Here is a 13,948-nt window from a genome sequence, read left to right on the forward strand (position 1 = left end):
CTTCTATTCTTTTTTAATTGCTTTACTTTGAATATAGGAATGTCTTCTTTATGTATAGTCTTAAAAGTACATATTAAGCATGCTGAGATTGCCTTCAGAAGAAAATAGGAATTAATCAGAAAGTTGTTACTGGATTCAGTTACTTCCACGAGAATCTGTTGCTGGAAGAGCAGAGCAACTGCCTTTCTGAATTGGTTCAGAGGCGCCTGGGCGCGGTGGCTCATGCCTATAACCCCAGCACTTTGGGAGGCTGAGACAGGCGGATCGCGAGGTCAGGAGATCCAGACCAGCCTGGCTAACACGGTGAAACCCTGTCTCTACTAAAAGTACAAAAAATTAGCCAGGCCTGGTGGCTGGTGCCTGTAGTTTCAGCTACTCGGGAGGCTGAGGCAGGAGAATGGCGTGAACCTGAGAGGCGGATCTTGCAGTAAGCCGAGATTGCCCCACTGCACTCCAGCCTGGGCGACAGAGCTAGAGACTGTCTCAAAAAAAAAAAAAAAAAGAATTGGTTCAAAGGCTGGGTGCCCATGCCTGTAATCCCAGCACTTTGGAAGGCCAAGGCGGGTGGATCACCTGAGGTCAGGAGTTCGAGACCAGCCTGGCCAACATGGTGAAACCTCGTCTCTACTAAAATACAAAAGTTAACTGGGCGTGGTGGCGGGCCCCCGTAATCCCAGCTACTCGGGAGGCTGAGGCAGGATGATTGCTTGAACCCGGGAGGCAGAGGTTGCAGTACACTGAGATCGTGCCACTGCACTCCAGCCTGGGTGACAGAGTGAGACTCCGTCTCAAAAAAAAAAAAAATTGGTTCAGACATATCTTCATTCAGCACAAATACTTGATGCCTACCAAGTGCTAGACTTCGAGAATACAAAGATCAGTAAGCCACTGTCCTAAATACCTCTGCCTAGATGAGGCACAAATTAATACAGGAGTGTTAAGTGCAATAATGAAGGCAGGCAAAGGGATTACAGGTTCCCAACTGGGAACCAATTATCTTAGGGCAGTTCAGGATGGCTTCAGGGATGATGAGATTTATAAACGGGTTCTTTAAAGATACGATGGGGAAGGCCGGGCGCAGTAGCTCACCCCTGTAATCTTAGCACTTTTGGGAGGCCGAGGCGGGCGGATCACGAGGTCAGGAGATCGAGACCATCCTGGCTAAGACGGTGAAACCCCGTCTCTATTAAAAATACAAAAAATTACCCGGGCATGGAGGCAGACGCCTGTAGTTTCAGCTACTCGGGAGGCTGAGGCAGGAGAATGGCGTGAACCCGGGAGGCGGAGCTTGCAGTGAGCTGAGATCCGGCACTGCACTCCAGCCTGGGCGACAGAGCGAGACTCCGTCTCAAAAAAAAAAAAAAAAAAAAAAAAAGATACGTGGGGAAAAGGCTAGGGCACGTCAGAGGAAACAGCTGGGCCAAAAGTTTTGGGAGGGAGTAACGGATTTAAGTGTGAAGCTAGATCCAGAAGTTGGGGCCAGCTCCTGATGGGGCATTACCTAGGTAATCTTGAATACAGACCCTTACGATAGTTTCTGCTCTGCTACCTTTCAAGTTGTAGGTGGCCCCGATAAGGAGAGAAATCGTCCCAGAATAATCCATAAAAGGTCTGGTTACTCTGAAGGTCTCGTTACTCTGACAGACCTGCCGTAACCGAACCTCAAACCCCGTCTCCAATTCGGATGTTCAGGAGGACTCACAAAAGGAAACGGCTCGGGCTGGGCGCGGTGGCTGAAGCCTGTAATCAGAGCACTTAGGGAGGCCGAGGGGGGCGGATCACCTGAGGTCAGGAGTTCCAGACCAGCCTAGCCAACATGGTGAAACCGCGTCTCTACTAAAAATACAAAAATGAGCCGGGCGTGGTGGCGGGCGCCTAATACCAGCTACTTGGGAGGCTGCGGTGCGAAAGTCGCTTGAACCCGGGAGGCGAAGATTGCAGTGAGCGGAAACTGCGCCATTGCACTCGAGCCTGGGCAACAAGAGCAAAACTCCGTCTTAAAAAAAAAAAGAGGGGGGGGTGCGGGGAACGGCTCGAGTGCCGAAACTGGGACATGAGAGATGGGGCTTGCCGGCATTCAGGTGTCTTTCTGTCATTCCAAGAGGGGGGAAGTGAGGAAGGGAGACCGTCTCAGAATGTCCTTCCGGGGCGCCCAGAGGGCCCCAGTGAAGAATAAAGCTGGTTGGCACCGGATGTGTTTTCTTCCTGGCTAAGTCCATCTTCCGGCCTGGGCAGACGCTGCCGCGGAATCCTCGACTCTATAGTATTTTGAGTCGGTGAGTGAGTGCCAGGGAGTTTCCTCAGGTGGGGGGTGCCTGAGGAAGAGGAGGAGGAGGAGGAGGACAGCTTGGCTCGGCCCCGGAGTGGCTAATCTGGTGCTGCAACCAGTTGGTCGACAGGGCCTTGGCCCTTCGCAGGGTTGCCTCGAGAATACCTGTGTGCTGAACCTGGGATCCGGTTTCAGTTCAGCAGATGTTCCCTGAGCTCCTCCTGCTCTGTGTGGACCCCTGTGCTCGGTGCAGGAACACAGATGAATCAGGCACCATTTCGCGGTGCTCAGAGAGCGACTGACTCTCTGGTGGAAACGGGAGGTGGAGTCATATTAGTTTTACTTGATTTGGGCTTAAAGGAGCCTAATCACTAGCTGGAAAAAGGAACTGGAAACGCGAATTTAAGAAATGTGTATTCCTGTCTTTTTGTTTGGGCAATGATGGAAAAATTTAGTATGAAGGAGGTTCGAGTATGAAAAAGAGAATAGAAGGTGATAAAGCCATAAAGATGGGTTATGGCCAAATCGTGATGGGTCTCTTATTCTTCCCTAAGAAATTTGGTCTGTCCCGGAGGTAGAGGAGAGCGATGGAAGATTTAAAAGGGAAATTAAAAAACAACCAACCAACCAAACAAAAACCTTAAGGGATGTTAATCCTGGTGGCACTCAGGAGGGTAATCTGGCATATAAAGGAGACCTGTTGGAAGATATTGCAGTTGTTCAGGTGAACCGAAAGGGAGACCTGTTGTAGTGGTGGGGAGTAGGAAGTTTAGAGATTACGTTAAGGTTTGTAATTGGGGATATTATGTTAAATCAACTTTGTGGTGGTCATGCTCATTATTGGATACTGAAAATTGACAGATTGTTCTTGACCACAACGCAAACAACATTTAGCAAAAGAAACAAGCTAGAAACTGTTCACTACAATTCAGTGTAATAAATGTTGTAACAAAGTTATGAAAAATGTGCTATGAGATCATAGAGAAGTGCATTATAAAGTTCTCAGTTTTCAGATGGTGGCATAAGGGTTCATAGCATCTACATTAGACTTTGAGTCTTCTTTTTCCTAATTCAGGTTTGGGGTTTTTTGTTTGTTTTCACTATTACAGCATGAGAAAGCATTCCCTATCTTTATTACATCAATGTTTGTGTTTTACTTTGCTTAGATTGTGATCATGGCTGCTGAGTCTGATGTTCTGCATTTCCAGTTTGAACAGCAAGGAGATGTGGTCTTGCAGAAAATGAATCTTTTGAGACAGCAGAATTTATTTTGTGATGTATCAATTTACATTAATGACACTGAGTTCCAGGGGCACAAGGTGATTTTGGCTGCTTGCTCCACTTTTATGAGAGATCAGTTTTTACTCACACAGTCAAAACATGTCAGAATCACCATCTTGCAGAGTGCAGAAGTTGGCAGAAAATTGTTACTCTCTTGCTATACTGGAGCACTTGAAGTTAAAAGGAAAGAGCTTTTGAAATACTTGACTGCTGCCAGTTACCTTCAAATGGTTCACATTGTGGAAAAGTGCACAGAAGCTTTGTCAAAATATCTGGAAATTGATCTTTCTATGAAAAACAACAACCAACACACTGACCTGTGTCAGTCTTCTGATCCTGATGTTAAGAATGAAGATGAAAATTCTGATAAAGACTGTGAGATAATTGAAATTTCAGAAGATAGTCCTGTGAACATAGATTTCCATGTTAAAGAAGAGGAAAGCAATGCTTTGCAGTCTACAGTAGAGAGTCTGACATCAGAGAGAAAGGAAATGAAGTCACCAGAGCTGTCTGCGGTAGACATAGATTTTAAAGACAATGAAATTTGTATCCTTCACGTAGAATCCATCAGTACAGCTGGTGTTGAAAATGGGCAGTTTTCACAGCCTTGTACCTCTTCAAAAGCAAGCATGTATTTCTCTGAAACACAGCATTCATTGATCAATTCTACAGTTGAGAGCAGAGTGGCTGAAGTTCCTGGGAATCAAGGTCAGGGCTTATTTTGTGAGAATACTGAAGGAAGTTATGGTACAGTGAGTGAGATTCAGAATCTGGAGGAAGGTTATTCACTGAGGCACCAGTGCCCCAGGTGTCCTCGAGGCTTTCTTCATGTTGAAAACTATCTGCGCCACCTTAAAATGCATAAACTATTCTTATGCTTACAGTGCGGGAAAACATTTACACAGAAGAAAAATCTCAACCGACACATTCGAGGACACATGGGCATACGGCCCTTTCAGTGTTCTGTGTGCTTGAAGACATTTACTGCTAAAAGCACACTTCAGGACCACTTGAACATACACAGTGGGGATCGGCCATACAAATGCCACTGTTGTGATATGGATTTTAAGCACAAGTCTGCTCTCAAAAAGCACTTAACCTCCGTCCATGGCAGAAGCAGTGGTGAAAAACTATCTAGGCCTGATCTCAAAAGGCAAAGTCTACTATAATTATAATCACAGACTTGTTATATAAAGTTTGTATTATTCTATTAGGCAAGTCTTTCTATAGAGATGCAGCATTTGTAATATTTCATCCCCCCTAATCTTTGTTTCTTATATTTGGTTGGCTTACACATAATCATTCTTTCTGAACTTCTAACAGTTCCAAAGTTATGGGAGGCACAGTAAAGCTGATGGGATTCTGTCTCATCTCATACATTACATATAAGTCTCAGTAGTATCCCTAGAGAAATAGAGTTCCTTTCTTACACATTCTTGATTCTAGTGACAAAGGATCCAGCAGTATTTGCAGATTCTGATTTGGAGTCTCTAAGTAACTGACTTAAGTATAAAATCCAATCATATAAAAACTAATGAATTAGGATAACAGAGAAAATAAAGGTAAAAACACTATTATGTGTTTCTAGTCACTTTAGAACAGATGGCACTAAGAAATTTTTTTTTTAACTTTTTACCAGCTGTTCTTGGATTCCAAACTAAACACCAAGATACTTTTCATTTTAAAATGTATAAAGTAACAATTCACATTCACTTGGGAATAGGAGATTATTTTTTATAAAGGGTTAATATTCCTTAAAATACTTTTATTTCCAGGCCTTGTTAGTATACATATTTAAGAAATGGTTAATTGGGCCCAAGTTTCTTGATTTTATTTAATACAATTGGATCAATAATTTTGTGGCCAGTAAAATTATACCATTGGCATGAAGCTGTGAAAAATGAGAAATTCTACCTTTACCAAAGATATCTGTTCTACTGTTTTAAAACTTCTTCTCTATTTTATTTTTTATTTAACATGAAGTAAAACTGAAATTTCTTCCTGGTTTATAGTTCTGCGAATTTTAACACAAAGATTTATGCACCACTACAGCAATCGGTACAGAACAGTTCCTTCACTCAACAGCTCTCTCATGCTGTCCTTTTGTAGTCAGCTCTTCTAGCTCTAATCCTGGCAACAGTTCTCCGTCACTATTATTTTGCCTTTTCTGGACTGTCATATAAACAGATTCTTAACGGTATGTTCCTTCTTGACATGCTTTTTCACCCAGCATAATGACTTTGAGGTTCATCCATATCATTTTAAGTTTTGAATTGGCAATATATATTTTAGCTGTTATTCGATGAGCAATTTAAAAAGGGGTAGCTTTAGTGTTGTATTTTTAAATTTACATTAATGGAATTTCCATTCACTATGGGTTGATAAGAATCTTTTTTTTTTTTTTTTTTTTTTTTGAGATGGAGTCTCGCTATGTCGCCCAGGCTGGAGTGCAGTGGCCGGATCTCAGCTCACTGCAAGCTCCGCCTCCCGGGTTCACGCCATTCTCCTGCCTCAGCCTCCCGAGTAGCTGGGACTACAGGCGCCCGCCACCTCGCCCGGCTACTTTTTGTATTTTTTAGTAGAGACGGGGTTTCGCCGGGTTAGCCAGGATGGTCTTGATCTCCTGACCTCGTGATCCGCCCGTCTCGGCCTCCCAAAGTGCTGGGATTACAGGCTTGAGCCACCGCGCCCGGCCCCGGGTTGATAAGAATCTTAACCATCCCTAGAGTTTTATATTTCCAAAATTACGCCAAAAGGAAAACCATGACTGTATGATTATTTTAGTGACAGTCATATTTGATATGGTGTTCCAAGCCATAGTTCTCTAATATCCCCATCTACATATCATAAGAAACTTTAAAAAATTATTTTAACAAAGATTAAAATATACTGCAGGGCAAATAATATTCTTCAAAACACAAGAACTGCTTTTGGTAAAGAAGCCTGACTAGATGCATCTTACTTTCAAGCTGTTCTAGTCCTCCTCTAGTTAACTTAGCTTTATGTAGAATTTCTACTGTATTTAATTTCTATTGAAGCCCTTCTATATTTTAAAATGTAATATACTTTGTACCATTTATAAAAATTGTGTGATGAATCACATGTTCGTTGTTGTAAGTGTTAACCTTCTTTTGATACTTTTGTGGGAAAGACATTCTCCACGGAATTTTAACTTTCCTAGAGACTTTTAAGAATGCAGGTCTCATTTGACGAGAAAACCGACTTCATAACCCAACGTTAGTAGTTAGTGACATTGTGCTGAACTTCTCCTTGAACTTTTAAACTATATATGTAAAATTACTTTGATCTTCATCATTTGAAAGATCATTTCCAGGTCTAAAATTCCATGATTTTATATTTAATTCTCCCTCAGAACAGAAGAGGGGAAAGCAAGAGAGGACGGTTTTGTGTCTTTATGAACTTTGTTACTTAAGTACTCCATTGGAGACATAATTTTTCTAAATAGTGGATCTCTTTCCACTGGAAAGGATGATGGCTCATTGCTTACTTTTCATTCATAGCTCATTGCTTCCATTTGACCTAACACTGGCCATTTGTTGGTGTGAAAATATTTTCTTTTCAGAAATAGTTTACTAGTGATTGAAATACTTTTCTTATTTTTGCTTCCTATGATAAAATGGCATGGGGGGAAGGGGGAAGGATGGAGATGGGAGGAGAGGGTAAAAGAATAGTAATCTGATTTTTTAGGAATTAGTATCTACTATCTTGGATATTTGAAAACAAAAAATTGGTTGAAACTATGTTTAAGTTTTATGTGTGCCTTGTAGATTGTTGTAAAATTTTTTGTGAGCACTTTGAGATTTTTGCTGGCCGGGGGGGTTTTGTGAAAGTGATGGTTATTATTTATATTATTTATTCCTGTTCAGTAGCACAGAATGATCTCCAAACATTCCTAGGAGAGTGTCTGTTTGCATGATATGTTTAAAAATTTTCAGGAAAATGGAATCTTTTTTTAAAGTGAAGGTATGACAAAGTATAGAATTTATTCATTTAACATATTCACAGTTTGTGTTTCTGATATGACAGAAAAATGCAAAGTGTTTGAGTTCAACCTCTTTATTTACTCCATTTACGTATAAAAGATCTTAAAAAGGTAGTCGTTACTTTGTTGTAAGAGAAAACACTTGCCCTTTTTCCTGGGATGTAACTATCTTACATGTTTACATAAGAAATAATAAACTGGAGGTGGGAATGGACTATGTGTTTTGTCTTCATCTTCGAATTTTAAAGGATACAATTTAAAGGATACAGTTTCTCCTGGCTATTCATTAATCATTCATCTAGCAAATACTTCTGAGTCCTTACAATGCAGTATAAGTTAGGTATACAGACAAAAATTCCTGCTCTTGTGAAACATTGTAGTGAAGGGAGACGAATAGTAAACAAGTAAGTAAAATCCATGTCTGTGAAAGTTTGAGAAGGAATTTGGAGAAAAATCAGGAATAGGGAGTATCAGAGAAGGGGGATGGGATTGTAATTTTAAATATGGTGGTCATGGCTGGGCGCTGAGGCTCACGCCTGTAATCCCAACACTTTGGGAGCACTTTGGGAGGCCGAGGCTGGCAGATCACTTGACGTCAGGAGTTCGAGGCAAGCCTGGCTAACCTGATGAAAACCCTTCACTAAAAATACAAAAGTTAGCTGGGCATGGTGGCGCTGGCCTGTAATCCCAGCTACTCCAGAGTCTGAGGCAGGAGAATCCCTTGAAACTGGGAGGCGGAGGTTGCAATAAGCCGAGATCGCACGGCTGCAGTTCAGCCTGGGTGAGGGAGCCAGACCCCGTCTCAAAAATAAAATAAAAATAAATATGGTGGTCAGGACACCTTTGAAAAATCTCAGATTATCAGAAATAAACATTCTCCTGTCTAGTGAAATGTAAATATATCCAGTAGAATAGAAAAATATGGCCTGGCGTGGTGGCTCACGCCTGTAATCCCAACACTTTGGAGGCCGAGGCGGGAGGATCTTCTGGGGTCAGGAGTTCAAACCCAGCCTGGCCAACATGGTGAAACCCTGTCTCTACAAAAATACAAAAAAAAAAAAAAAAAAAAAAAAAATTAGCCAGGCATGATGGCGGGTGCCTGTAATCCCAGCTACTGGGGAGGCTAAGGCAGGAGAATCCCTTAAACCCGGGAGCCGGAGGTTGCAGTGAGCCGAGACTGCGCCATTGCACTCCAGCCTCTGCGACACAGCGAGACTCCATCTCAAAAATATATATATGTACATATATATATATAATATGTATGCATATATGTGTATATATTTATATATGTATTGTGTGTGTGTATACACACAGTAGTGTGGAAAACAAATATGTACATGTAAAATCACCTATCACTGTCCAGTTGAAATTACTGAAACAAGTATTGGTTGTTAACAGTTCTCTAGGCTTGGCATATGTATCATAAAGAGAAGAGAACGTGTCCGGGCGCGGTGGCTCACGCCTGTAATCCCAGCACTTTGGGAGGCCGAGGCGGGCGGATCACAAGGTCAGGAGATCGAGACCACCCTGGCTAACACGGTTAAACCCCGTCTCTACTAAAAATACAAAAAAAAAAATAGCCGGGGGGCGGTGGCGGGCGCCTGTACTCCCAGCTACTGAGGAGGCTGAGGCAGGAGAATGGCGTGAACCCGGGAGGCGGAGCTTGCAGTGAGCCGAGATCTCGCCACCGCACTCCAGCCAGGGGGACAGAGCGAGACTCCGTCTCAAAAAAATAAAAAGGAGAAGAGAACGAAAAAGATAATGTGTGGAAGAAACGTCTTTGATGTGGCCAATGAATCTTTTTTCAAAACCATTGATCTTTGCCTGTCATTCAGACAAATATAATAGGTAATAACCATATATTTTGATGAAACTGTAAAAGCAACCTTTCCATATTCTAATTCATCGTAGGTTTACTTGCATATTTTTGTTGTTGGACATCTGATTTCACATAGGAAAGTGCCTTGAGTTTAATTACAAGTCATGGTCCTTTTTTTTCTTTTTCTTTTTCTTTTTTTGAGACGGAGTCTGGCACTGACCACCCCCCGGCTGTAGCGCAATGGCGGTCTCCATCATGGCAACCTCCGCCTCCCGGGTTCACGCGATTCTCTTGCCTCAGTCCCCGGAGTAGCTGGGATTACAGGTGCCCGCCACCACACCCGACTAATTTTTGTATTTTTAGTAGACACGGGGTTTCACTATGTTGGCCAGACTGGTCTCTAACTTCTGACCTCGTGATCCACCCGCCTCGCCCTCCCAAAGTGCTGGTATTACAGGCGTGAGCCACCGCGCCAGGCGTCATGGTCATTTTCTAGCCTACATTCTTTAGCTTCTCATCAGTAACAAGAGGTACATTGTATCTGCCTTCTAGGATCACCTTGCTAATTAAATAAAATGTAAATAAAACTAAAACATTTAAAATTAAACATCACCTAACATAGGACCTTACACATACTAAGTAGTTTATAAATGTTAATTCTCTTATCCCTATTCCAAGTCTGTTTCATCTATAAATTATAAACAGTAAGAATCATTCTTACCTTAATTTGCTGTGGAAAAAGCTTCAACAAATATTTGAGATATGATGCCAGAATTTGTGCTTAAATTTTTATCTTTGCCAGCTTTTGAGGAGCTCAGAGCTTTTTTTTTTTTTCCTTTGGACTCTTTGTCTAGGAACAGAGCTCTCTCTTTAATAAAGAACGGAGATATGGAAGTGCCTGCCAAATACATGTTTTCTTTTTTGTTTTTGTAATTGGGAGATTACTTGACATTGTGGAGGGATTGAGGGATCCTGTCAGCATGTCATTACAGGAACGTGAAGTAGAATGTAACACAGATGTATCAGATTCTGCTCAATGGATTCGACGCTTTTCACGAAGGAGACACTGGCTCAAACCAGCGTCTAGGAAGCCGGCTCAAGGCACAGATGAATGTGCAGGGAGTTTCCCATCAATCCCTTCGGCTTGCCTAGTCCTTCTCATAGTACCTCCCACAGTGCTCCGGGGCTCCCTTGTCACGTGATCGGGGTGGATTCGCTGAGGCAGAGGGAAGTTGATACGCAGTTTGGGTGGCTGGGGCTACTACGCTTTCCTTCCAACTCCCGACTCCCGGGCTTGCGTAATCTCGCGTTAAGTTGGGAGTAACTTCTCGCGAGAGCTAGGTCGGGATCCCTCCAGGTCCGCCTCCGTGGTGAGGAGGAGGAGGAGGAGGAGGAGGCGGAGGTGGAGGGAGAGGGAGGAGGAGGAGGCCCCGTCGCGGCCTTCGCCGCCGCCAACGGGGCTGTCCCTGTAGCTCCCGATGGAGTTTGAGGTCGTGAAACCTCCGCCGAGCTCTGCCCCGGCGAGACGAGGCGCCTCCGTCGCCGAGCCGCGCCGTCGCGGGGCTCCCGGGAGCGGCCCTTAGCGACCCCACCCGGGCCCCCTCAGGTAGGGCGGGGGCGGGCACGATGCGGCTCGGGCCCCAGCCCGGGTGCCTGGTCCCCGGCGGTCGGGCGGGAGACCACTCTCAGCCCTGGGGCCTGTGAGCTGTCGCCCCTGGTGCCTCGAGGGTTGGGAACTGAGGGCCGCATCTGACACTCGGACGGAACCCGGGCCCTGCGGAGGCCCCTCTCTCTGGTAGGGCTTTTTCGATGCGGAGCGACCGGCTCAAATGGCCACCTTCCTTCGACACTGGCTGAGCGGACGCCTCTGACCCCTAAGGAACCCACCCAAGCAGAGGCCCGGCTTCACTCTCCCTTTCCTACACCAGTTAGTAAGGGGGTTTGCAAGAGGTCCTCGAAAGCAAGTCCTCTCCTAGCTTTTCAGATTTCTACCCTGGGGCTTCCCGAGACCCTAGCGTAGGGGATGGTGGAGGCGATCTGAGTGGTAAATAGGAACCCCGGCCAAACAATGCCTTGGGAGGGCTTAACCTCCCTCGATGGGGATGGCCGGACCTGAGTGGTTGCACAGGGGTTGTGGCTAGGAGCAATGGCATGAAACACAGCCAGGGAATTCTGCTATGGCTTTCTTCTTTACCTCTCTGATTTTTCCTTCTTGGTGTAGCCTCTTGAGGAGACTCTTCCACCATCTTAGAAGAATGGTAGAAAGCATCTTTGTTTCTCAGAGAAGCAGCTGTACTTTTTTCTATCCTTAGCTTTCAGGATGGGAGAAGATAAGGGTAGCTGTCATTTCCATCCTTCAAATAACAAGGCAACAGTTTAAGATACCGGCGGATACATCCTTCACACCAAAATTGACTCAAGTAATCACTGGCATAAAGTAAATCTAATCCAGTGATTTATTTATATTTTCATAACCCTTGGGTTCCCTTTTTAATTCGTCCTCTCCCCTTACCCAGGGCCTTTCTTTTTTTTCATTTCTACTCTCCCCCTACCCATTGTGGGTGGGTGACTTTGTATCCCAAATAAAGTGCTTTAAGTAATCTTTTTTCCAATTTTGTATTGGTCAAACTTTAAGTTCCAATAGGAACTTTTGGTTAACCTGAGAAAGCTAATGTTGCTACACCACAGTGGTAAAATGTCACTCAAAAGCAAAGAAACAAATGTTAGCCGGTGCAGCCTTTTAATGGTTAAACATACAAACTTAGTTAAACACTTTTTACAATATTAAGAATATTAATAGATTCTTCTTTTTAAAACACCTTTTATCTGTCTAAAAAGCTATACCACTGTTCTAGCTTCACAAGCCTTTCTTACGTTGTTTACTTCCACGTTCAATTTTTGAAGAAGTAGAGGTCATTACATCCTGTTAAAGGAAAAACAATGTAAATACTGTTTTTCAGTATGGGCATTTTCGTTGATTTGGAGATTCATGTTTTCAAAATTTTAGAGTTTGGAAAATTGCTAGAGGACAGAATGTAAAACATATATTCTAGTTACGTTTAGGAAAAGCAGATGTTATAATTCAAACAGGCACTTGTTCTGTGAGGATTTAATTACACTCATGTTCATTAGTGGATCCTTTGAGTTACCCCGATCTGTTATTTCTGTTGTGGCAACCTGACATGTAAGAAGACTTATGTCCTTTGTTCATATATTTTTGTTAAATCATACTCTGCTTTTGTGATTTGCTGTCTTCCACTTTGAAAAAACCAAAAAATTCCATTTTGGCAAAGCATTCTTCTTTACACTCAGGATTTTATATTCAAAAATTGAACTTCTACATTGTTTGCAATAACTAAGAACGCTAAAAAAAAAAAAAAAAACTTTATAACAAGGTTGTAGTAAGTACTTACTGTTTAGTTTGGACTGTGTTGGAGTTTCACTTTTTAGTGATGGGAAAAGGAAGCATGGGTAAAATAAAGCTAGCTGAAAATTAAAAATAAATTCGTGTTTTGCATCCAGTCTCATGAATGTTATGATCAGCGTTTTCTAATTTTACTAAAGCTTTAAGTGTGTGAGTTTTACCTCAATTTCTTGATAAAAGTTAGTTTTGAGTATTACTTTGTAATCTTAAATATTCTAGAGTTGCACTGTCCAGTACTAGCCAGTGGCCACATGTGACAGTTAAGGATTTGAAATGTGGCTAGTGTGAATTGAGATGTGCCGTAGGTGTAAAATACCAGATTTCAAAGACAGTACCAAAATTTTTTTAATATCTCAATAATTTTAATATTGACAACATGTTGAAATGATATTTTGTATAAACTGGGATAAATAAAATGTATTACTAAAAATAATTTTACCTATTTTCTTTTAACTTTTTTTTTTTTTTTTTTTTTTTGAGACACAGTCTCTCTCTGTCACCCAGGCTGGAGTGCAGTGGCACCATCTGGGTTCTCTGCAACCTCCGCTGCAGGTTTAAGCAATTCTTGCGCCTCAGCCTCCTGAGTAGTTGAGATTACAGGAAGGCACCACTACGCCAGGCTAGTTTCTGTATTTTTTAATAGAGATGGGGTTTTGCTATGTTGGCCAAGCGAGCCTAGAACTCCTGACATCAAGTGATCCACCCACCTCCGACCTTGGCCTTCCAAAGTGCTGGGATCACAGGTCTGAGCCACCTCACCTGGCCTCTTTTAACCTTTTTTAATGTGACTACCAGAAAATTAAAAATTACTTGGATTATAATGGCTCACATATTTCTGTTGGACATTACTGTTGTAGATCAGCATTACTCTTCCAAGAAATATATTGGAATAAAAGTAGATGTATAAAAATCCAAAACTTCCAGATAGATTATCCTGCTACAATCAGAATAATTAAAGAGCTAAGGACTTTGGTAATATGAAGGATGAAGTTATCCATTGGCTATTATTTGATAGGCAGAAGTAAGTTCTATCTCAAAAAAAAGTATTTTTCTAGTCATCACTAATATTAGTTATATTTGTTAAAATAGAAAGATGGCTCATGCTTGTAATCTCATCACTTTGGAAGGCAGAGGTGGGTGAATCATCTGAGG

The 13,948-nt window shown here is 42.5% G+C and overlaps 2 protein-coding genes across 7 annotated transcripts in view; both read left to right on the forward strand.

Moving 5' to 3' along the window:
• The first annotated feature begins 2,222 nt into the window (after positions 1 to 2,222).
• On the forward strand, positions 2,223 to 7,767 carry ZBTB6 (zinc finger and BTB domain containing 6). 2 transcript variants are annotated; one of them, NM_001257854.1, is given in 2 exon segments: positions 2,223 to 2,276; positions 3,436 to 5,825. In NM_001257854.1, a coding segment is annotated over 1 exon segment (1,275 nt). In that variant the 5' UTR covers positions 2,223 to 2,276; positions 3,436 to 3,444; the 3' UTR covers positions 4,720 to 5,825.
• Positions 7,768 to 10,690: 2,923 nt separating this feature from the next.
• The window catches only part of RC3H2 (ring finger and CCCH-type domains 2), a 57,391-nt gene continuing 54,133 nt past the window's right edge, over positions 10,691 to 13,948 (forward strand). For 4 of the 5 annotated variants that reach the window (XM_015116855.3, XM_028834229.2, XM_015116854.3 and 1 more), the window contains exon 1: positions 10,691 to 10,978. The gene's annotated coding sequence lies outside the window, so the exon portion shown is untranslated. 5 annotated transcript variants of the gene reach the window in all.

Source organism: Macaca mulatta, chromosome 15 (genome assembly GCF_049350105.2).
Source record: "Macaca mulatta isolate MMU2019108-1 chromosome 15, T2T-MMU8v2.0, whole genome shotgun sequence".
NCBI classification, from domain to species: Eukaryota; Metazoa; Chordata; class Mammalia; order Primates; family Cercopithecidae; genus Macaca; species Macaca mulatta.